Genomic DNA, 24571 nt, shown 5'->3' on the forward strand with positions numbered 1-24571 from the left:
AATGTCAGGTTTAGGGGGAGGATTAAATCAACCTACTTTCACACTTAGCACCAAAATTATTTTCAAACTTAGTGCTGGAAAAATCTTAATCAGTGTTGAAAAGTAGATTTTTCAAACCTAGTTTTGAAATTTTGATTTTGAAAACTTATGTTTGAAATTTTTCTTGATAAATCAATTTTTTGAAAACTAACTTTTATAAACTAAGTTTTTAAATTGGATTTTATAAACTAAGGTTTTTGAAAACTGATTCTTTTACAAACTTATTTTGAAAAATTCTAATAAGTTTTGAAAAAGTAGATTTTTTCAAATTTAGCTTTGAAATTTTGATTTTGAAAATTTATGTTTGAAAAGTGTTTCAAAGTTAAACTCATTTTGAAAATTTAAACCTTGATCTTGAAACTTTGGTTTTAAAAACTCATGCTTGAAAATTTAATTTCTTGACTTAAACACATACGTTTGAAACTTAAACTTAACTTCCCTAAACTTATACTTAGTTATTAGCCTTTAAAAAACTTTCTCTTTGAGTTGACAAATTCATCTAATTTTGCAAAAACTATCTTTAAAAATTACTTAAAATATACTAAGTTATGTTGCTAAATTAAGTATTTTTCAAAACTTAGTTATGTTACAAAAGTTAAGTTACCATATGGTGACATTTAAAACTCCCCCATGTTGACTTGACATCATCTCTTCAACTTTTACTTTGTCTTTTTTGATTGCTTGACTTTTGTTCTTATTTGATGAATGTTAAAGGGGGAGGGATATGTGGTTAAGTTAGAGCAAACAAAATGTCAAAGTTAAAAACTAACTTAAACCTTAAAAATTATGCCGGTTTTGTTACGTGCATTTTTTTCACTAACTTAACCAGGTTATCATTCCATCAAAAAGGGGGAGATTGTTGGTGCGGTTAGCACTAACGGTCTAACTCAGGTTTTGATGAATGACAAATTAGGTTAAGTTAGATTTGTCGTTATCTAACACTATGACCGAGTGTGCAGGCGAAGTCCATACAGGTCGACGGGCTGACCGGATGTCTGACACGAAGTCCAAGCGGGTCGACGGGCTGACCGGACGCTTGGCACGAAGTCCAAATGGGTCGACGGGCTGACTGGACATTTGGCACGAAGTCCAAGCGGGTCGATAGGCTGACTAGACGCTTTGCATGAAGTCCAGCTAGGTCGAAGGGCTGACCGGATAGCTGGCGAGAAGTCCAGACGGGGCGAAGGGCTGACTGGACGTCTGGCAGGTGAGTAAAGGTAAGTCACTAGAAGGGAGTGACTATGAGGACGCGTTCCCGGGAAGGGAACATTAGGCGTCGATCCGGCTTAGATCCATTTTGGATATCTAAGTCGAAATCGTGACTAGAGTCCGGTCTCGGAAAGAAGGAATCTAAGTCATACTCTTTTTGTTGAACTTATAAATTGTGCTAACACTTTGTTTTGCAGGTTACACATTATATATTTGCCTCGGACTAATCTTGTTTTGCAGGAGAAGGATTTTCTGGAGAAAGGAGGTCCGGGCGCCCGGAAGGGATCCGGGCACCTGGAGGCAAATATTATCCATTTCACGACTTTGACACGTGGAGCTCGCTGGTTGGGTCTGCCACGTCACACCAGGGCGCCCGGAAGGGATCCGGGGCGCCCCGAGCCTCCTATATAAGGAGGGTCAAAGGCGAAGCTCAGAACAACAACTCAAAAACTCTCAGACTGCTCTACTGTGCTCCTGCAACGCCGCGAGGCCACTTCGACAAAAGCGCTCTCTTTAATTTAATACTTTTCATTTTGTCGGTATTTTCTTTTATGTCAATTCTTGTACTTAATTCTTTTGTAATCATCATTCGAATTGATAGTGATTGCCCAACGAAAGTACTCAACGAGTACGGGCCTTGGAGTAGGAGTCAACATAGGCTCCGAACCAAGTAAAAAGGTTCTGTGTTAGCATTGTTATTTCTTTTTCGTTGCGCTTACTCTTTTCGAAAAATTTTTCGTAAACGATATTCACCCCCCCCCCCCCCCCCCCTTCTATCGTACGATCACGGTCCAACACCTTCCACGTCGATCCGTCCCTTTGGTCTTGATGTATCCTCGATAGGGTGCCACGTCATTATCGGATCAGTTGATATATGATGTAGTGAAAAGTGAATATCTAAATTTTATAAAGTAATTTTTATCTTAAATTATACATTTTAGATAAGAAAATTGGTATAAATATTATAACATTGTGTTTGTCTACTTGAGCTTTATCTCGAGAGACCAATGATATTGAGAAGGAGATATAGCTCGAAATTATGGTAGAAAAAAATAAAGAATACTTTAACATATGGATGAAAACGAGAGACTTTTATTTTAGATCAGTCTAAGTAAATCAACTCACATACATTAACCCTTCTGACTTCATCACTACATGATGATATTTTGGACATAATATTATATATAAGACATATATTTTTATTTTTTTAAATGGGCTATTGTTTCGATGATGATGACGACGAAAATAATAATAATAATAATAATAATAATAATAATATAAAAAAGGTGTTTTTTTAAAAAAAATTCTATCAAGTTTGAAGTAGTCAAATAAAATATAAGCTTTAAAAAAAATCTTACTTTACATTAAAAGAAATCAAAGATTTAAAAATAAATGTATACATGTGTGGTAAAATGTGATTTGTTTGCCTTTGACATTTTGTTAATTTATTTTAGGTCAATACAGAGGAGGTAAATTATGAGTGACTATTAATAATTAACATAGATGTCCAAGATATGGAAGAAAGTATATTCAGGTGGCGTTTGGTTCTCTTCTAGGAATTAGAATGGGAATGAGTATCATAATATTATGGAATGGAAATGAGTATGAGCTTGAATATCATTCTTAAAAATAATATTTGGTTAGTTGAATATTTTCAATCAGAATGAACCTAAATTTCCTTTTTTATCCTTAAAGGAAAATAAGAGGAAAAATTAGATGGAATAGAAAGTTGAATGTGAGAGAAACATATGATAAAAGAGAATGATGAGAGAGAAAGTGTGATGGGAAAAATGAAGAGAGGGAAAGTGTGATGGGAAAAAATGAATAGAGGGAAAGTGTTATGAGAGAAAATGAGGAGAGAGAGTGTGATAGGAGAAATTGAGAAGAGAAAAAGTATGATAAGAGAGAAAGTGTGCTGAGAGTGAAAGAGTGTTGGAAAAAATGAAGAGAGAGAAAGTGCGATGAGAGAAAATGAGAGATTGAGAAGAGAAAGTATGATTAGAAAATGTGATGAGAGAGAAAGTAGAAAGTGTGATGGAAAAAATGAATAGAGGGAAAGTGCGATAAGAGAAAATGAGGAGAGTGTGATGGAAGAGAATGAAGAGAGAGAAAGTGTGATGAGAGAAAATATGGAGAGAGAGAGTATGGTAAGAGAGATTGAGGAGAGAGAAAATATGATGAGAGAGAAAAAATGATGAAAAAATGAGGAGAGAATAAAGACAGAAAAAATAATGAGAGAGAGTGCGTGATGAGAGAGACTACAGAGAGAGAAATGATAGAGAATGTGTGATGAGAGAGAATGAGGAGAGAGAGAAAGTGTGATGATAGAATGAGTAGAGAGAAAGTATGATGAGAGAGAACAAGGAGAGAGTGAAATGAAAGAAAAATTGAACAAACATATTAAAGGTATTTTCGTCCAAAACTTAATTCTCATTCTCATTCCAACAAAATCCAAGGGAAGGGGTGAGTTTCATTCATACCCAAGTTTTGAGGTTTCATTTTAAAATCTTGATTTCATTCTTATCAACCAAACATAAGGTTTAAGAATAAATTCATTGACTCATTCCCAAACCTCTAAACCAAACATTACCTTAAATATATCAAGTTTTATCTCAATTACTACACTGTCCAAGGGGAGAAAAAAAAAGTTGTATACACGTCTTTTGTTCCATCAATTTATATACATGCCTTATCCTATCATATCTAGCTCGGGTCTATTTCAATCCCAATTCCACAAGTCATGAACCGATCCATTTGGCACAAACACAAGCAACTGATGGGGCCACCACCAAGCCAAGTACCACCTTGAGTGAACCAATAATGTTTTAGTCTCTTTGTGGCCCTACAAGAGACATGCATCCACCTAATGGATGAGAAAGAATCCAAATAAGGTAGGTGCCCAAGGAGACTCCCCCCAATCATGCTCTCCATGTCCTTCCAACTAAATGCCCCAAATTCATCCCCTCATTCTCCCACCTCATGTTCATTTTTTTTTTTGCACTATTTTTTTTGGTCTTACAACTTTGAATCTACAAATTTATTTTTATTCAATTTATTTTATATAATTTAAATGCTATTCCAATATTTATTTTTTCTTCTCTATGTATAATTATAATTATAATAATGATCATAATCATATTTTCATTTAAAATCGGAACTCTACATGGATACTCGCACCTCCAAATTGAGACCGGTTGCACGGCACTTGGCATCTCCCCATTGGTTGGTTTTGCTTTGCGGTACAGCCTCTCCAAGGAACGCGCTTCCGGTTTCCGAATTCCCAAGTTACCTTATTATCTATTGGTTATGAAACAGTCGGACCCACGGGTCCCACATTTTCGTCCATTGACAGGACAGATTGATAGTTGGATGATTGCTCGGAATCGAGCGTTTGCTATTGGTTTCTTTTGCTTTATGAAGACATCATCTCTGAATGTGATTTAATTACGTTTGGCTATACCCGAGGAATCTACCGCCAAGTTTATTAGCGTGAATAAGGGGGCCAACCTAGACTTCGAAGGGTTGTGATGGGTCTTGCTTTACGATTGGTTTTTTTAATTTACCGTCTTTTGTAGTCTTCAGAGTTCAGAGACATCAAATAACTCATCACTCTTCTTAAAGAAAGCGAAAGGATCGCAAAAAAGGACAGTCCAGTTGTGGTCTCTCTTTCTCTCTCTTCCTTCCTCCTCTCTCTCCACCCTCTCACCCTGGTGGCTGGTGATCTCTGGATCGAGCTGGGCGTCGGAATTGGTCGAGGAAGCCGCGATTTGGATCCCCGCGCCGTTGGCCCCTCTCCGTCTTTCCTTTTTGTTTACTCGAATCTCTGTCGTATTGCGGCGGTGAGGACTTCCCGTTGACTTTTCACCGCAGCTTCCGGCGGTGGATTGACGATATCGAGTCTTGCTGTTCTTCGGCAGGTTAACCTGGGGATGGAGGTTAGGTGCGGGGGAAAGAGGAAAAGAGGTAACTTCGAAGTGGGATTTGAAGAACCCTTGTAGAGATTGGTCGGATTGGGGGAGTCTGTTGGAACGCGTGAGGGTTCTGAATCGACGGAGAACATAAGTATGGGGACCGGCTTTGCAAACTCAAAAATTGAGAGTGAAAGGGTTTCCGATAAGTTCCCGGTGGGTATGAAGATCCTCTTGGTGGACGACGACGTGACCTGCTTGACGGTGGTGAAGCGCATGCTTCTTATTTGCCAGTATGACGGTGAGTCCTTCCTTGCAACTTTCGTGTCCTGGAAAGTTCGCTCCTTTTAGGCTTTTTCTTCCATGTGCGATCTTTCTTCTTCGTGCTTTTTTTTCACGCGTGCTATTGATTGTTTTATGGTGTTTCTGTTTTTATGTTGCTTCGGATAATGATTTGAATTCGACTGTTTATCTGATTTGCCATATTTAAGATTCTGAGTTTGCAGGGAATCGAAACTCTGGGTTTTAAGACTTTTGATGAAACATTGATTGAACTACTACTGTTCCTTCTGACAAAGTATAAATTCTATCTCCACGCATAAGTTCCCCGGTGGACCTTTTCTGGACAGCCTGGTCTCCTTTTGCTGAAGCGTGTATTCCTTGAATTGTTTGTCCATGTGATGTAGATCAACATCATATCAATCAACACCATAGGCGATCTAATGAGTAGGGACGCAGAAGAAGTCAAAACTACAAAATAACCATGAGTCAGTGCATCACATGGCGCACATGTTAACACTTACTGAAAATGAAAATTTAAGGACAAAGTCTCAGAAATTAGTACATGTTTTTTGTGGTGAAGGGGGTTGCGTAGCAAGAAGCAGAGATGTCCAAAACAAAGTGCCTGATCTTTGAATGTTGTGGTTAGATGAAGGGGATTGTGTTGTTGGTGCAGGAAGAAGCAGGGATGTTAGGAAAACTAGGAGCCTTGCACCTGCCTTGGTTCGTTGGAGAAGTTGGTTGCCATCAAGTCATGGTGAATTAACACTGCTGTTGATCTCAAGAAGTTGTGTAGATACATGAAGAAGATGTTGATATTATTGTACAAGAACACACTAATATAGGGGAAGAATTAATCCATAAACTCCCTATATACTATGCATAGTCTTTCAGCCGACACAACTGCTTTGTTAAGCTATTTTGATGATTCAAACTAGAAACTAAATGATATTGATGGTAATTAAGACTTATTCCATCGGCATCCACAACACTTGATCCATTTCATTCTCTTCAGCTTGGAAAATTCATCTTCGATGAATTAGATAATGTATCTCAAAAGATCAGGTTTAGCTTGTGTGGGTGTAAATTTCTCAATCCCAAACTCGCTGCTTGAACTCATGTTGAAGAACTCTCAGTAGTTGGGTTAGTATTTATGCTGAAACTATCAACCTAGATGAATTTGACAGTAAAAGCCAAATCAAAGTAGAAAAGTCAATCTACATATAAGAAAATTAGTATGACAATGACAAAAAATTGTAACAGAACTGTTGAATAAATGTATGAAGTTAGGGTCTCACATATGCTTCCCAAATGCAATTAGTAAATCATTGCAATGAAATCATTGGGCGATCTAAGTTGTTTTCCAAAAGAAGTTCGAAGACTACCCATTCTGACATTCATCACTAAATACAATTTGATTTTGAAATAACTACCAACCAAACTTCTCCAGAGCAACCTATCGGCCTCTCAAGTCTCAACTATCTCAATTTATATCGATAAATAAGTTGTGGAAGAGAATCAAAGCTATATGCACAACTTCCTTCTTAGGGTAATTAGAAAACTACCAAGTTAACCAACTCTAGTGCCACTGACCTAGTCAAACTGTATGACTTGTAGTGTTATAGAGTTGGGAATGCTGAATCTGTTAATGGAGTTGTTACGCATGTTCATTCTTGGAGTAAAATGCATTGATAATTTCACAGATATGTTAGCCTTTCAATGAGGAGTCATGTCAAGCTCCTCACAATTCTCTAGTGATAGACCAATTCAAGGATCTTTGAATTCAGTTATACCCATCATCATACTAGTCCTTAACTCCTTCAGTTTAGAAGGACAACCTTAGATCTTTGAATGAGTATAATCTTTTTCCCATCATTGGAAATGTGAGTATTAGCCTTACTATTATATTTTACTCTCAAATCAAAGAGCCAAGGACAACCTCAAATAATATGTGCACTGAAATCACTTTTTACCATTACAAATATAAAATTTCAGAGGGATTAAACAACTCTCTGTGACACGTGCATAAGAAGCATCCACCCATGGTAGCTGATATAAACAAAGATGTGGCTTGAGACCAATCCTAATTTTGAAGAAGCTATCTGAGACAAGATATTGAGGATGCCACCTTTGCCAAATTACTATTTTGCAACTGTAATCTTGCATTTCATATACCTGTAAAAACTTGTGTTAATATTGATAGCAATTGGAGGGATCTCTTGTTTGATATTGGGGCTTATGTCATCAGTTTTCTCCATGTAGGATGAATCTGTGCTGGAAACAAATTCATATCCAAAGTCAAATTCCTTAGCTATCTAATTAGTTTTGTCTTGAGGCAGACAAAGTTTGAGTGTAGCACAATCTCGATACCATTTAGATTGTACTTAGAGGAATAGAAATGGGAGAGATGAGAGGAGTAGGAATAGAAACTGAAAGGATCAAAAGACAATGAGAGTTCCTTAAAGTTCTTTTCTCTTCAAATTCATATTATATTTTCTTACTTCTGTTTTGCTTTTTCCTTTTAATCTTTCTCAAACACAACCTAGGGATCCTCCCTATTTAGATACTACGGGACCTAGCTATAGTATTTGACATGATTCACAGTCATGGTGCCTATTTGATAATCTCATGGTGAGAAAAACCAACTGATTTTATCTATTATTGGAGAACAGCAAAAACTGCATGAGACCAACTGTTTTTTTTATTATTATTATTATTTGGAAAAAAGGCAAAAATTATCATTACTTCTATTGGTGTTGAGTTCTCTTGTTCTCTCTTTCCACGTTACTAGTTTGTTACTATCCTCCATGAAATGACTTAATAGCGTAAATACATACAATTGACTGTTTCTCATCCATTTTGCATGTGACCTCACACTGCCATTTTGAACATGTAACAATTGACAGAGACAATTCTATTTTGCAATTTCTCATTTAATGTCACAGAATTTAAGACAGTAACAAAATTTATGACCAGCAACTAGAGGTTTTCTGTATGATGGACTTACTCTTGTTTTGATTTGACACCAAACTTGCCATAGCAAAGATAAATTCTCTGGTCATCTATTTACTCGAAACTTCTAGATGACTATGGTTGTTTTACTCCTGCAGTTACAGTCTGTGCTGAGGCTACGAGCGCTTTATCACTTCTAAGAGAAAACAAGAGTGCTTTTGATCTAATAATTAGTGATGTCCATATGCCTGATATGGATGGATTTCGATTACTTGAATTAGTTGGTCTAGAAATGGACCTTCCTGTTATCAGTAAGTAATTTCTCTGAATTTGTCATTTCTTCAAAGCATAGTCAGGACATATTTATACCAATTTATTCATGAATACTGCAGTGATGTCTAGTGATACAAGATTTGATGTTGTGATGAAAGGAGTAAGTCATGGGGCCTGTGATTTCTTATCTAAGCCTGTCCGCATGGAAGAGCTACAGAATATATGGCAACATGTTGTTAGAAGAAAATGGTTTGAGAATAAAGAAATTGAACGTTCAGGTAGTGTGGAGGAAAGCGAACATAACAGACATATCATTGATGATTCTGAATATACTTCCACAGTGAATGATGGGCCAGATAGCTCATGGAAATATCAGAAAAAGAAAAGAGATTCTAAAGAAGATGATGATACTGAACTAGACAGTGTAGATCCAACTTCATCTAAAAAACCACGGGTAGTGTGGTCTGTTGAACTCCATCAGCAATTTGTTAATGCTGTGAACCAACTAGGAATAGACAGTATGGACTTTTCTCAACCCATGCCTTTATAAAATAAAAAAAAAAAGCAAATCTGATAATACACGAGCTTTACTAAAAATGTTTTCGTCTGGATGTTGCAGAGGCAGTGCCTAAGAGGATCCTAGAATTGATGAATGTTCCTGGTTTGACGAGAGAAAATGTTGCTAGCCATCTTCAGGTTTGACCCTAGCTACTTTTAGTAACTGCTACTAACTCAGCTCTATAATTTTGTTCCAATTAATCGCACACACTTATTCTTGTTATTGGTAATTTTCCATGGGTTAGTTGTCTATTAGATGTAATTTTATGATGATAGTCATTCTCAAATAATGGGGACTATCATGGTTTGATGGAGACAATTTGTTTTATAATATCAATATAAGTGCACTGGTTTTTTCTTTCCTCTAAGTATCAGCATCAACAAATCTTATAACCAAGGTTGCTAGAATTGGGATCTTAGTACGTTGTTTTTGTTTTATAGAATTTGATCGGATATGAATGTGGGATTATAAAATCCTACAATTTATTATTCAGGAATTGTATTTGACGTTTATAATTGATAATATTTAATTTTAATATCTTACTATTTTAAATATTCCAAACTTTGTATCATTCTAATATCAAATTTTCATAATTATGATGAATATAATATTCCAAACTTTGAATATAATTCTGCAACCACAGTTGGAACAATCTAAAATTCACTGCATGAATTACTTTGAACAAGAAATGAACTAAAATATAACGTAGAACAGATCTCAACAACTCGAGCACCAACCAATCATAATCAGAGATCTGCCTTGCAGAAGCATTGCTTTGCCTCTCTTGCATCCTTTGATCTACTCTCCCTAACAATGTTGTGTGATCTCTTGCAAATGAGTTGCCTGGATTTGTTAACACCTCATGATTTGATTCTCTGCCATATTGTTTTCCTCTGCTGCCAAGAAATCTCATTGTTATAGAGAAGCTAGTTTCTCATCGTTCATAGCATCATTTGCAACATCCTTCTTGCTTCACCAGAGTAGCCCAAAGTGTGGCTCTCAGCTATGCACCCATGTTTGCTTCTCTTGTTCCTTACTAATATATGGCCCAATTTAAGAGAAAACAAGGAGATGAGCAAAAGAGAGGTAACTGTGTAAAAAGGAAACACTAGATGGAAAAATTAGATGAGACAGGAAGATTAGAAATGATTTCACATTCTTGAAGTTGATTTCCTCTCTCCTAAAATACCATTATGCCTTTAAGTTCATCATCACTTTCATTTTTCATTTTTCATTTTTCACCTTTTTATCTTGTAATTGAAGTACTTTACTAATCACTTTGTTTATCTCCCAAAATGTTGTTTCTCCCAGAGTCGATACCAGATTTGTACTTTTTATTTCTTCCCATATTCTCTCCCTTAATGCAAAATTATGTAATCTTAAATGTACGCTTTACTATCAGTATTTCTCCTCGTTAGGTCTCATTACTTGGATGTGGAATATATAAGGGAGAGCAATGACAAAGGGATGTACATAAATGGAAAACTTCATATTATTTTCTACAACTATGAAAATTTTAATGAAAGGAAATCTATATTAATGCTGTAGTCTATCAAGGATCCTATGGAATTGTTAACAGGAAATGTTAAAGACAAAGGAAACATCAAAATTTAAATGCAGATAAAGCTCTATGCAATGTCTAAGGTTTCAACCTGATTCAATTTCAGACACATGCTGGAACAATGCTGATTCAGAACAATGTCACTTTGTTTCAACCAATGTTGGTCGCTCTGAGGAGTAGAAGGGGCAAATGTGGAGGAAGAAGCGTATTGGAACCTAGTTAGCTTTGTTATAATCATTGCGACATCTCATTGCTTGTTGAGGACGAAGATAGAAATGCGGAAGAGGCATACTAGAGCCATGAACCCTAGTCTACTTCTCGTTTCTTCGATGTGTTTCTTCTGTCATCTTTGGCATCTCATTGCTCATCGAGGAGAAAGGCGGAGATGTGAGTGTTATTAGGGCATTGCGTACTAGTCAGCAAACGGAATAAAAAATTCATGAACCCTAGTCTACTTCTCATAGTTTCTTCGATGTGTTTCTTGTGTCATCTTTGGCATCTCATTGCTCATCGAGGAGAAAGGCGGAGATTTGAGTGTTATTAGGGCATTGCGTACTAGTCAGCAAACAGAATAAAAAATTTCACCCATGCCCACGGAATGAAATTTGATTTCCTGGTTCTATGTTTAGGCATTAGATTAATTTGATCTATTTGTTTCATTTTGAGGGTCTTTAATATTTACTGTTATAAAACCTTTATCTTTTTAGAGTTGCTTTGAAATTTTTAAAATCATCCATTTGATACTAATTAGCGAGTTATGCCATTTAGTTTGCAGTTGTGAATTTGAGATCAAGAATGAACATTTACTTTCAAATAGCCTCTTGGGATTTACCTCAGCCTATCTGAATCAAGTGTTTCCTTTTTAAAGAATAGAATTTGAAGTTACTAATAATCAAATGTATACAAGTACCATTTCTTACTCTATAAATTTCAAATTATATAATATTCCAATATGTCTGACCTTTTATAATTTTAAATACGTGCAGAAATTCAGACTTTACCTGAAGAGATTAAGTGGAGTGGCTCAGCAACAAAATTCATTTAGTAATACTTTATGCGGAGCTTCTTCAAATGCAAAGTTGGGTCAGCTGGGAAGATTGGATTTTCAAACTATGGCAGTTTCTGGTCAAATTTCTCCACAAACCCTGGCTGCCTTACAGGATGAACTCTTAGGACGCCCATCTCGCAGCTTGACTATGCCATCAATGAATCAGCCAGTAGTTCAACAAGCTCTGGTTCAAGGAAACAATTGTGTTAGTTTTGAACGAGGAATAACATTTGGTCAGCCTTTGTTAAAGGGTCAGGAATTATCTTCTTTTCCAGTTTGGTCCTCTAATAACCTTGGTGTTGTCGGCTCATCGAACAATCTTGGAGGTCTAGATGCTTCTCAGAACAGTAATATGCTCATGGCGATGCTGCCACTGCCACGGCCACAGCCACAGCCACAGCCACAGCCACAGCCACAGCCACAGCCACATTCACGAACTATCTCATCAGAATCCAATCATGCAATTAATGTGCAGCCATCTTGTTTGGTTGCCCCCACAAAACCATCTGACAATTTTCAAGTTGCGGTGAATCCTATGCTTAATCACGACTCTGTTGCTGTCCCAACTCAATCTTCAGGTAGTTTCCAAGCAGGGAATGCTATTGCTCCAATGACTCAAGATTCTGTTGTAGTTCCTCAGTCATCCACCAGCATGAAAATGGAGAAGAATGATGTTAAAAACTTGAGGTCTACCATTCTTCCCTCTCAGTCATATACCAGCATTTCATTAGGGAATAACCCAGGGCTTCTAAACTATGGCTCTGTGACAATCCCTTGTCAGCAAGCAAACAAATCTCAGTCTGATAAAACTTTTCTTATGAATCACAATTCCCTTGTAGTTCCATCACAGTCGTCAAGCACGTTAAAGACACAAAGAGATGTCCTTGTGAACCATGACTCTACTCGGAACAAAGACAGCACCCACTTCAATTACATCCGACTGCCAACAAAATCAAATGTGGTAACATCCAGCATGGCACAAATATTAGATGGAGACTTTCACAATTTAGCTACCGCAGGTTACTTGGCTCCAGAAACGAACACTTCAGATATTTTATTGAGCACAGGTAGCAACACTAGTTGGCAGTTGGCAAGTTCAAAGGGTATAATTGGTCAGTCTAATGTGCATGACTTTTGCAATGTTCAAGCCACAGATACAATGTCAGTGATATTGTCAGATAAAGGGGAAGGGAAAAATCTTGGGTTTGTTGGTAAAGGTACTTGCCTGCCAAACCGTTTTGCTGTGGATGACATTGAATCACCTACTAATGAATTGACTAGTGGTATCACGTACACTGGAGATGATGCCTATTTTCTAAATCAAGATGTTTATGGGGCACTTCAAAGTGGACCGTGTGCCACTACAAGTTACAAGTGAATTTCATGTATGTTTCTGTAAGTACTTGATTCCCTCCTGCCCATTACATTATGATAATTGCTGAGTATATATTTATAGGTCATATTTTTGGTTGTCTTGGCTTAGTTGATAGATCCATTTGGTTTGCTAGTAAGGATTATATTTTTCAATTGTGATATAAGCATTTCCTTGGTTAATACAATACCTTTTTAAAATTTCTTTTCTAGTAATTACTAAGTCCGAGTGAGGGAGTTGCTTCTTGAAGTGTCTGGTGTGCTTTTAGACATGTATTTCTATCCCATAAATTTTCAAATTAAAGAATCTCTGTAGACTTTGAACTAGTTATATTTTGTTAATATTAAAAAACTAGTCATGTTCTTTAATTTGGAAATTTATAGGAGTAGCACAGCAGACAATTCAAGAGGAGCCTCCATCAACTCAGATTCATTCACGCTTCACTACAGCATGTGATATACAATCAATATAGTTTTATTTTGTGGAATCTTTAACTAACTGATACTGGGTACTGCAGGTAGAGACTTGGCCGGATGATTTATCAAGCATGTCATCGGTGGTTGCTCCGTTGGTTGCTAGTCTGCTTCGCGTGGATAGTAAATTTTCGTGGGATTCGTTTTTTAGTCTCTCGATATTGTTAGTCACCACGTTGGGTGCTCATGAAACAAGCCTCAATTCTGGTTGTAGTTATTTTTTTTCAGCAAAAAAGATGCGATGGAACTGCCTGCGACATGGAATCTGTTCGGCAAGTCATATAATTATTGGTCGAGTGAAAGGAAGTTTGCTGTAAATCATGTACTTTTGTTGCCATGTGTCATCGTCAAAAACGAGTTTAATTTAAGACGATAGTGATGCTTGTAAATTTTGTGTTTACTAACTATATTATATAATCTGAGCGAACGCTGTCATTACCTTTTCTCTTGCACATTTTGTGGGGTCACTTCCAAACTAGAGGAGAGAGGGATGAATAATTTTTTGATGATGATTTATAGCGGAATAGATTTCAAACAAGCTCCTAATATTAACACACGATTTGGTATTCATCTCAAGAAGAGGTGACTAATTTAAGGATTCATATAGTGTGTATTCTTCACTATGAACACAAACTCCTTCTCGCAACAATCAGAGGTGGAGAAATCTCATACAAGACTCTCACAAGCATACAATTAAAAAAAAGAAGTAATTACATGATAATACAAATGAAAACATTCTTGATTGATCTCTTGTAGCTTGTAGATGCCTCTTGATTCTTGGAAGTGCAGCAACACTTGTCTCCAAGATGCTTTAAGAACTGGTGGAAGAATCGTGAGCTCGGTGGAGAAGATCCCTTGTATGCACTACTTTCATTTGAACTCGCTGTCGTCTTTATATTCTGTGATCTAGGGCTCCCAATCGATTGGGCCCCCTCTCAATCGATTGCCACGTCAGATCCCAGCGATCTCAGTCATCCAAAACCTACATCCTACGCAATGGTCATATCCCAATAGATTGACCAATCGATTGAGTGTAGTTGGATCAATCAGCTGATCGATTTAGAGGCTTTCTGTGCTTTTACAAAAAGCCCCGAAATTGATTGACCAATCGATTTCGGCTTTTCCTCACGTTACTGCGAGAAATCGAACCCTAATCGATCGACTGATCGATTCGAGCAGCCCAATTGATCGACTGATCGATTGGGGAGCACATTGCTCTCCTGCACAAATGACCTCCAATTGATTGACTGATCGATTGACATGACCCCAATCGATCGGCTGATCGATTGAGTTCTGGTTCAATTGATCGATTGACCAACCCTAACTTGACTAACTCAAGTCTAGGGTTCTCATATCCAATATCCGGTCAACTGTGACCTATTGAGACTCGCCCGTGCCTAGCATCTAGTCAACCTTGATCTATTGGGACTTTGTTACCAAGTGTCCGGTCAATTCTTTGACCCACTTGGACTTTTCTCCTCGTGCCAAGTGTCTGGTCAACCCTTTGACCCACTTGGACTTTTCTCTTTTTGCCAAGTGTCCGGTCTTCCATGACCCACTTGGACTTTTCTCCTCGTGTCAAGTGTCTGATCAACCTTGACCCACTTGGACTTACCGTCTCGTGCTAAGTGTTTGGTCTTCTTGACCTACTTAGACTTCCAAACGCTAGGTGTCCGGTCACCCTGGATCCACCTGGATTTCCACGTGTTTGACTTCACTCACCAGGACTTCCTTACCGCTTAGCTTCACTCACTTGGGATTTCACCTGGCTTCACTCACTAGGATTTCCATCTGCCTAGCTTCACTCACTAGGACTTTCACTTGGCTTTACTTACCAGGATTTCCCATCTGGTTAGCTTTACTCACTAGGTCTTTCACCTGACTTCACTCACTATGATTTCTTATCTACCTAGCTTTACTCATTAGGTCTTTTACCTGGCTTCACTCACTAAGATTCCCTTTCTATCTGGCTTCACTTATAGGACTTTCCCACCAAGTATCCGGTTAACACTGATCCACTTGGATTTTCATCTTCTGTCAACCTTTCCGTTGGACTTCCCAGTCAAGTATCCGATCAATCTTGACCTACTTGACCCTTCTTCACATTAAACTGGTAAACCTTGATTAATCTCTCCAAACGAATGATTGCAATATTCATACATTATCAACACAATCTTCATATATTGTCAAACATTGAAACTCACACATTACGATTCAAACTTGAGCCAAATTAAATTTAGTCAACTTGATCAACCTCGACCTAAGAAAATTGCTCCAACGCATATTATTATTATTATTATTTTACATAATCGAGTAAATAATATATTATTATTCTTATGAGAATTTCGTTTTGATTCATGTTCTTAAGAACCCCAAACGAAAACGAAATGGTTGGTACATTGCCCTCGAGTCAATCGGGCTTTAATTGGGCTTCAATGTAGATTGACAAATTTAGCCTATTATTCTATTCTGGTCCCGATTCCGCACGGCATCTTATCTACCCTTTCCCACTTATCGTCGCTCTCCTGCAAGCCCATAGCAAAACCCTTGGAGGTTCCGCTTCCCAGCTCCTCGAAGCCCCCTCTCTTTTCGAGGTTGCGAGTCCGTTGAGGTTTCGTCTCACTAGTTTCTTCGGCGATTTAATCTCCAGTGGTAATCCCAATCTTCCTTCCTTTCTCGCTCAGTCTTCGCAATTATGATCCAGATATGCAGATTTTAGGGGAAAAATAGGATTCTGATTTACTTTCTTTGTTGTCTTCAGATAACTCAATATTTAGTTTTGGTAGATTTTTTTTATCCTTTCGTTGTTGTGTCATGTCCATAGCTGAAATCTTTAGGTTGATAGGTTATGGCAGCACAAATTGCTCGCGAATGGAGTGGAATCCAGCAGTTCCCTGTTGCAACGCAGAACAAATTGCACGAATTGTTAGGAAAACTAAAGCTAGAGGTTCTTCTTTCTTAAAATAACTCTTTTATAGCTCCTTTATTTTTTTTGGGTTAATTTTCTATGCTTGTTTTCTCTAGAATGTAAGCACCTTGACAATTCTGTTGATGGGAAAGGGCGGAGTTGGGAAGTCATCCACTGTGAATTCAATCTTAGGGGAGAGGGTGGCGACTGTTAATGCTTTTCAGGTTTGTCGTCTTTGCTTGAATGCAGGTTTAATGTTAGTTGTCTGGATGCTGTCAATTGATTTATGCTTTTGCAGTCTGAAGGTTTGAGACCTATGATGTGCTCTCGTACTAGGGCAGGTTTTACCTTGAATATCATAGACACTCCAGGGCTTGTTGAAGGTGGATATGTAAACGAGCAAGCTATTGAAATCATAAAAAGGTGTGTATATGACCATGGGTATCATCCATAAAGGCTGAAAGTATGTTTTGGAGGTTGAACATGCATGGGCCGCAACGTGCCTTTGATTTGAAGAATAAAATCTCAATATCATGATTATTTTTCTATATGATAATATCAACGATCTGCCCTTCCTGTTCTCTTCCAGTAATCAAATTTTATGTTCATGAGCTATCTTTAACCAATATAGCATTAGGGCTGTGCCATATACTTGCATCGCTAGGAGGAAAATGTGGTGATTGGTACTCTGTTGTGCTATTATTTTTCTTCTTTTCTAAGCAGATGATTAATACCCTGAAAAGAAAATGTGAGTGTTATGTATTCAACTAACTGCATAACACACATGCATATGTGATATTCAGTGGCATATGTTGTCAATTTTAAAAAATTATAAAATTATTTATATTGATAAGAGTCTAATATATACAACACAAATATATTTATCAACCTACCCAATCCAAAATTTTGAATAAAAATATATCTGCTATGCAATATAATACAAATAATAATCAACAATGTAGAATAGATCTATAGCACGCCATCATTTGACACGTGCAAAATAAATGGTGAATTTAATGTTTATGAGTTATCACATGAAAAAGGAGAAAAAGAAAGGCATCACAAAAGTTCTCATTGTTTTTGAATGGTTTGCAGAGATCAAGATTTTTATTTCATTTTGTTTGAGTCAAACTTATTTGAATGAACCATTGTTTCTACTTTTGGCTCTTCTTATATGCTGACCACATATGTTGATAATTGCATATGAAGCCATATGGATCTGCTCCTGATTATTACCAATGCAAACTGCATTGGGGCCCACATATGTACACTATATGTGATGGGTCCCATGCCATATGTGCATATGAATCTGTGTAGACCGCTTTTCATTTTGAAATGTTTGATGGTACTCTTAGGTCAAAATTTCTTATTTTTGTATTAAGATTTGTTCTTCTATTTTGGTTGCTTGCATACTCATCACTTGTTTTGCCACTTTTAATTGTCTCTGATAAAAATTTCAGGTTTCTCTTGAACAAAATTATAGATGTTCTTCTATATGTGGATCGGTTGGATGCATATAGAGTGGATAGTTTGGATAAGCAAATTATCAAAGCTATCACTGACACATTTGGGAAGAGAATATGGCAAAGGTCTTTGGTTGTTTTAACTCATGCACAACTATCTCCACCTGATGGCTTGAACTATGATGAATTCTTCAATAAAAGATCAGAAACACTTTTGAAATGCATTCGCTCGGGTGCTCGAATTAATAAACAAGAGTTTGAGGTATAAATATCTTATTTCTTAATGTCTTAAAAGCTTTTCTTTTTCCCTTGATAACTACTACTGTGTGTTATGCTATGCTGACAAATTTACCTAATTTATCATTCAATGACATATTAATTAACTCCTAAATGGTTTACGTATTACATAGTATTGTTTTTTCCTCTCTGAGTAGAAATATTCATAAGAAAGTAATCTGAGAATCTTCTGCAGAAAACATAATGTTTGATTTGAACGGTTCCTCCAATCTTTGTCTGCATATCAGTCAGTTACAAACCTGAATTTTGTTTGCTTGGAACATTATTTAGTAGCACAGCAACAATTCTATTTTACCTAATTTTTTTATATTTAAAATTTGATTTTGTATATTCAATTTGAGTATTGTTACTTGAAACAGTTTGTGTATTTCTTATTATATCCAACAAGATTAAGATGCCTTTAATGGCACTAACATCTTGGGCTCTTCAAGTTATTGTCCAAAATTGGCAATTGCCTTGCCTAGTAGTGCTGCTACTCGATTTCCACAGGTATAATTGTTGTAGTTACTAGTGATTTTGAACTTTGCCGGCCAGTTCCCAAGCTTAGTGATGTGCTTCCATACCTTTCTTTGATGTTATATAAATTTTTCTTTCTTGACAGCCCAAGGATTTTTTAACGACATCTGATATCCTTGGAATTGTCTGGGGTTTGTTCTGGTTGTATTTAATTGGACTAAGCTCATTCTATGATATCACCTACTCCAAGTAGGTGTAAGATGTTTTGGACTTCAAATAGTGTTAATATTTTGAAATCCTTCTGGTGTTCTTTCATCTTTGCACCATTTTCTAATTTTTGTGTTATGCTATCTGTGAAGGATGACATTCTTTGATATTTTTCTCTTCCTAGGATTTTCCCATTCATGTTGCTCTGGTCGAAAACAGTGGGAGATGCAATACCAATGCTGATGGGGAAAAGGTTTGTTCATCTTCATTCCGATTGCCACTCCTCTCATCTTTTGCCGCTTGAAGCCAATACGACCCCTCGGGATAATAACTAAGTTGACAATTTTGAATGTAGATTCTGCCTGGTGGTACTGCTTGGATTCCGCAATTAGTTGAAGTAATCACCACAGTTATCGCCAATGGGAGCAAGCCTATCATGGTCGACCAGAAGCTGATTGAGGGCCCCAACCCAAATGAGAGGGGAAAGTTCTTCATACCTCTTATATTAGCATTTCAGGTCATCTCTGTAGTTTAACCTAATGCAGAAAGATGGAATTTAACCCTAAAAATTCAAGCTCATCTATTTGTTTTCCACGTTTCAGTATTTCTTCATTATCAAAGGTATTCAGCGGGCTATCAAGAGAGACATTGAAACGGAAAGTAGGCCGGCTTGGGAGCTTCGTGACATGGGTTTGGCAGAAGGCAGATTCTAACTTGATCAGGGAGGCTCATCGTCGTTGTGGATGTTACGGTAGCTTGGCCTCTTGTTCCTTCATTTCCTTTTGTCTGCTTAATTGAAACTGCTAATTCAGCCGGAATATTGGGTTCATTTACTACCTGAGGATATGCTCTTGTATGCACCTTCAAATTTTCCCGTATTGTTAATCAACTTTTCCATGCTTAGTCTAAGCTGAGCAATCATAATGATGTGCTGTTTGGTATTATTACCTTTAATGAATCTTCTCACATACTACTTAGTGTAAAGTAGCAGCCTTATCAAATTGCCACTGCAAGAAATGACATGCCAATGAAATTTGATGCATTGGGAAAAATCTTGCAATTCATTGTTTGACACAAGAAATCATAATCCTCATAAATCAAAATGGATTCGGGTTACCAGAAATTAAACTGAAGCCTGTTCCTTTAGTGTTCTTACACATTGCTATCCACATGGATACTCAGTTTGTTATTCTGGACGCTGCCTTCTTCCTTCCTTGGGTGGAAGCTGTAGACACAAAAGGCAACGCAGGAGTCCTCGTGAGGGTTGAACCCAGGCACATAGCACCAACCCAGCTTAGGATTTGATTGGCATTTTAATACATGGCGTGCAATAAAAAGTTGGAAGATGGGGAGTCTTTGCTTGCAGAGGACGTGCGTGGAAGATCGTATAGCATCATGAATCAATACAGGGGAACGCGCACGAAGTCAATCCTCTATCACTATGCGTTACCTTTATATTGACTTAAATGCATCATTCGACTTTTGAATATCACTTTGAATTTATAAGTCGATGACCCGTGCGTTGTTACGTGTTAAATATAAAAAATACATGAGACGGTTATTTTTCTTTAATTTCTATTATTTTTCAGCTTACAAAATTGTGATATTTTAAAATATCCCGAGCACCCAAACTGTACCTGAACCCGAACCCCCAACTTTCCGCCTTCTTCAACACCAACCGTTCGATGGCCCCTCGGGCTACGGAGCGAGAAGGTAAAGTAGTTTGTACGGATCGGTAGTTGTACACGTGGCCGCATCGGGCCTCGCACGGAGGCAAAGCGCTCTCAGCTTACGTCATTCTCAACGACCCCTATATCACTTCGACTTTCGAGTCTCCACTCCCACTACAGCCGGTGCGCTCTCCCTGTTCCTTTCTCTCTTCCATGTCAAGTTCCAACAACGCTTCCGCCGCTACCGGCAGGAAGCGGCCGCTCGCGGCGGAGGCTTCCTTCGCCTCCACGAAGCCGCGATCCAAGCTTCCTCGCCGCAGTCGCGTCGCATTCCTTCCGGTCGTCCACCGCGTCTCCGACAATGGCTCTGTCGATCCGGCAGCGGCGGAGGGGGAGGCAGATTCCTCCTCCACTGGATTCTCGAGTGGGTTATCTCACGAATCCAGAGTGATCGGGAGCTCCGGCAGTGGCGCTGCTCCGAACGAGTTCCACCGGATTACTCGATCTTACACTAGGAGAATTAGAGAGGGTGAGAACGGACGAGATCCGAAGCGATCGAAGTTCCAGGTGAATGAGTCCGATCTCGTGGCTGATGTATCTGACGTCGTTGAGGAGTTTAATGGCGGTGATGAGATTTCCGAGGCGACGAAAATGTTTGAGCAAGAGCCCGAGGTCTCCTTCTCCTCCTGCCTCGATTCCTTCGCCGATGCCAACGGAGGTGGTAAATCGACAATGGAGGAACCTGCCGGAAGGTCCCAGATCTCTCAGAACTCGGTGGCGCCAATCAGGGAGCCACCCGGAGATCGCGACCTCGACTCAGATCTCGCTTGCTCCGAGCGGATCTCACACGAGAGCGAGGAAGAGGAAAGGTCAGAGTACTCAACGTGCAACGAGATGACACTCTCCCAGATGGAGGATGTGCTCTTCGGCCGCTACAGTTCGGGCGATGTGTTCACCGATTTCAATTACTCCTCCTCTGTTATCGCAGCCTCTTCATCCTCTTCCGATGGATTCTCCAAGAAATCTCATGAAAGCGCCGCTCCCACGGCCACTTTATCCCTCCTCCATCAGCTCTCGAGGCAGTTCTGTTCTGCGAGCTACCACGTAGCCCCTGCAACTGAACGCGAGTCTTTTCAAGAGTTCACGGTTATAGTGCGGTCCTAATTTTCCTCCAATTTAATAGTTAAGATGAAAAGCTAAATCCCCGGATTTGGTGCAGCTGATGAAGTTCGAAGAGCAGGAGGACGAGGAGAGCTATCAAAAGCTTCGAAGTAGGGAGAGAGGAGGTCTCACAATGTACAACTTCGCCAAGGAATACAGAAGGACGACAGAGCAGGGCCGCCTGATCCTAGACCAACGGATCGTGATGGTTAACTGGATGGTGGAGGTGAGCAATTCCTCGATCTTTTCAATTATTTAATCTGTATTGTAGGATGCTCCTCGTAACTTCATTTATCCTTTCTTAGTTCGACTCTGTTCTGCCGTTCGCTCAAGGGCGAAACACACTACGCTCGTTAAGTTTCAGTGACTAACAGTCTAACATAGCCCACAGAGTAGAGGGAACACAAAAAAAAACCACAATCACTTAAATTCTGCTTGATTTAACATCCTGAGGTGAAAATACCCGAGCCACCGAAAGCGAGAGGCATACAAATATTGCTCTTGGTAGCCAAGACAACGATAAGGCATCACTGAGCTAATCTGATGCTGATAGGAGAACAATCCGCGGATCATTTCCAGCTTCTCAATCACCTGAGCCGAAATGTAATGAATCTGAAAGGGGTGTCAAATCATCCAACATTCAAACCACAGTCAACCGCCCACTTAATCAACTGAAAATCTTTTGCCATGGGTCAAGACATTTTGCGATAGCTACTCATCTAACCAACTAAAACTACAGAATTAATATGGATTATTGAACTTTTATCCCTTACGAACTTAATATACACAGAATCGAGTAAATTTATCTTTTCTTTTTTCCTTTCTGGAGCAGCATTCTAATGCTATGGATCTGAAGCATGAGACCCTGTTCTTGGGCGTTAGCCTGATGGACCGCTTCCTGAGCAGGGGTTACTTCAAGAGCATAAGAAACCTTCAATTATCGGGGATAGCTAGTATCACCCTAGCCACGCGCATTGAAGAGAACCAACCATACAACAGGTGACTAGTAATTGTTTTCTCCTCTTTTATATTTTACCCATTTGAATCTCTTAAGCAGGTGCAATGTTTTATGATTACAAGTAAATTTCCGACTAGATATTTGTTCACAACTACACCTAAAAAATTTAAATTAGACCAGAAAGGAAATTTGTAGACATACCATCATGTTGATAGATCAATTCATTGTTAATTTATAATTGAATTACCAGACCGAGAGTAAGTATGTTTGAGTATCTTGCTATATACTTTGGTTCTTCTGTCGGACCATGGGAGTAACAGTGTTCTTATTACAAAACTTAAACAATCTGAGTATTATTATTCTTTTCAGCATACGGCAGGTATCATTCAAGGTAGGGACCAACTATTACAGCAGAAGTGAAGTCGTAGCGATGGAATGGCTTGTCCAAGAAGTTCTACGATTCAAATGCTTTGTTCCTACGACCCACAATTTCCTCTGGTAACAATTCCATAGAGCCATTACCTCTGTGATCTGACCATAAAGCTATAACATATTGGAAGATGAGTAGAACTTAAAGGTGTTTTAATGTTGTTTTAGGTTTTATCTCAAGGCAGCAAGAGCAGATGCAAATGTACAGAAGCTGTCAAAGTACTTGGCGGTTCTCTCTCTTCTAGATCATGAGAGGCTGTCCTTTTGGCCATCTAGCATAGCAGCCGGCTTGGTCATCCTTGCTTGCCTGGCTACAAACCAGGACGATGCTTGCCAAATGGTCATGGAGGTAAGTTTCGACATCTCAATCTGGACAACGAACAAGGTGCAGTTAAATTCATCCTTCAGTCAAATACCGGTTAAATTCCGTACCATGCTTCATTAAAGCCGTTTTTTTTAGTAATTTAAACTACAACCAAACTATGGAGAGTGAGATGGTTTCTCATTTTAATTGTGTTTCAAATTAGATTTCCAAATGATTAGGAAACTTCAGGAAGACATTAAAAAACTGACAACTGTGCTAAATCTGCAGACTCACGTTAGAACAAAGAACGACGATCTACCAGAGTGCATGCAGGTTCTCTCTGAATCTGATACAATATGTTAATAATGTGGTTAGCTTGCTTATCTTTCATCATTTATCTGCCTTGAACATTTATTAACTTAATCGAATACATTTTTTTTCCAGAGCCTCCAGTGGTTAGTCAAGTACGCATGCTAGAATTGAGGTATTTCTAATAATAATGAATTTAGAATGATCTCAATTGAGCTCATCAAATTCCAGACATACTAGAACATAGTACCTTTCTGCTCATCTTGACACTCAGGATATAGATGGGTGCTGGGTTCTCACTACCCATTAGTTGCTGAATTTACTTCGTTTAGGAGTCGTGTTGTTGTATTAGATAGAACAAGTAGCGCAATTTATGGTTGCTTCAGCGGTGTTATGCTTTCCTATTGTTCAAACTCCCTTTCATCCATTTGCATATAGTGTGTTTTAAATGAATACAAGTGGACTCGTCTAGAGGAATTAACATTTCGTAGTTATTCTGGGTATCCTTGTACGATTAATTTCATCTGATACGCCTTATAATGTTCTTACTCTGATAGTTTCCCAAATTAATTTGTTTTCACTTGAGAAGCTACGCAAACCAGAGAGTTTTCCTCAATGAATTCTCATATAGAGTGACGGCCTGAATCTTCCTTATCGATTATGATTGAATACAACGGTTTATTGAAGTATGCTTATTCCAAAATTAATCATTCCTCTCATTATTATACTTTTAGAA

At 38.3% G+C, this 24571-nt stretch overlaps 3 protein-coding genes across 7 annotated transcripts; all 3 read left to right on the forward strand.

Moving 5' to 3' along the window:
• The first annotated feature begins 4851 nt into the window (after window positions 1–4851).
• On the forward strand, window positions 4852–14121 carry LOC122028826 (two-component response regulator ORR21-like). 4 transcript variants are annotated; one of them, XR_006124966.1, is made up of 7 exons: window positions 4852–5457; window positions 8546–8698; window positions 8780–9178; window positions 9280–9356; window positions 11767–13223; window positions 13584–13652; window positions 13718–14121. XR_006124966.1 is itself a non-coding variant. In XM_042587756.1 (7 exons), exons 2-6 carry the CDS (start codon window positions 5313–5315, stop codon window positions 13204–13206), a joined length of 2214 nt encoding a protein of 737 aa, XP_042443690.1. In that variant the 5' UTR covers window positions 4854–5087; window positions 5166–5312; the 3' UTR covers window positions 13207–13223; window positions 13718–14121. The 4 variants fall into 4 exon arrangements, 2 of the variants coding, with proteins under 2 accessions (XP_042443691.1, XP_042443690.1); XR_006124967.1 differs by having other exon boundaries at window positions 11767–13213; XM_042587756.1 differs by lacking the exon at window positions 13584–13652 and having other exon boundaries at window positions 4854–5087; window positions 5166–5457.
• Window positions 14122–16163: 2042 nt separating this feature from the next.
• Window positions 16164–19958, forward strand: LOC122029937 (translocase of chloroplast 34, chloroplastic-like). The gene is made up of 8 exons (XM_042589080.1): window positions 16164–16325; window positions 16519–16620; window positions 16698–16805; window positions 16880–17004; window positions 18042–18306; window positions 19189–19257; window positions 19360–19521; window positions 19607–19958. The coding sequence occupies exons 2-8, from the start codon at window positions 16522–16524 to the stop codon at window positions 19715–19717; spliced, it is 939 nt and encodes a 312-aa protein (XP_042445014.1). The 5' UTR covers window positions 16164–16325; window positions 16519–16521; the 3' UTR covers window positions 19718–19958.
• A 905-nt stretch (window positions 19959–20863) lies between these two features.
• Window positions 20864–24311, forward strand: LOC122029990 (cyclin-SDS-like). 2 transcript variants are annotated; one of them, XM_042589134.1, is made up of 7 exons: window positions 20864–21826; window positions 21894–22061; window positions 22668–22834; window positions 23163–23291; window positions 23391–23571; window positions 23815–23859; window positions 23971–24311. In XM_042589134.1, the coding sequence occupies exons 1-7, from the start codon at window positions 20888–20890 to the stop codon at window positions 24001–24003; spliced, it is 1662 nt and encodes a 553-aa protein (XP_042445068.1). In that variant the 5' UTR covers window positions 20864–20887; the 3' UTR covers window positions 24004–24311. The 2 variants fall into 2 exon arrangements, with proteins under 2 accessions (XP_042445068.1, XP_042445069.1); XM_042589135.1 differs by having other exon boundaries at window positions 20864–21820.
• The last annotated feature ends 260 nt before the right edge of the window (window positions 24312–24571 follow it).

Source organism: Zingiber officinale, chromosome 10B, assembly GCF_018446385.1.
Source record: "Zingiber officinale cultivar Zhangliang chromosome 10B, Zo_v1.1, whole genome shotgun sequence".
In the NCBI taxonomy this organism is placed as follows: domain Eukaryota; kingdom Viridiplantae; phylum Streptophyta; class Magnoliopsida; order Zingiberales; family Zingiberaceae; genus Zingiber; species Zingiber officinale.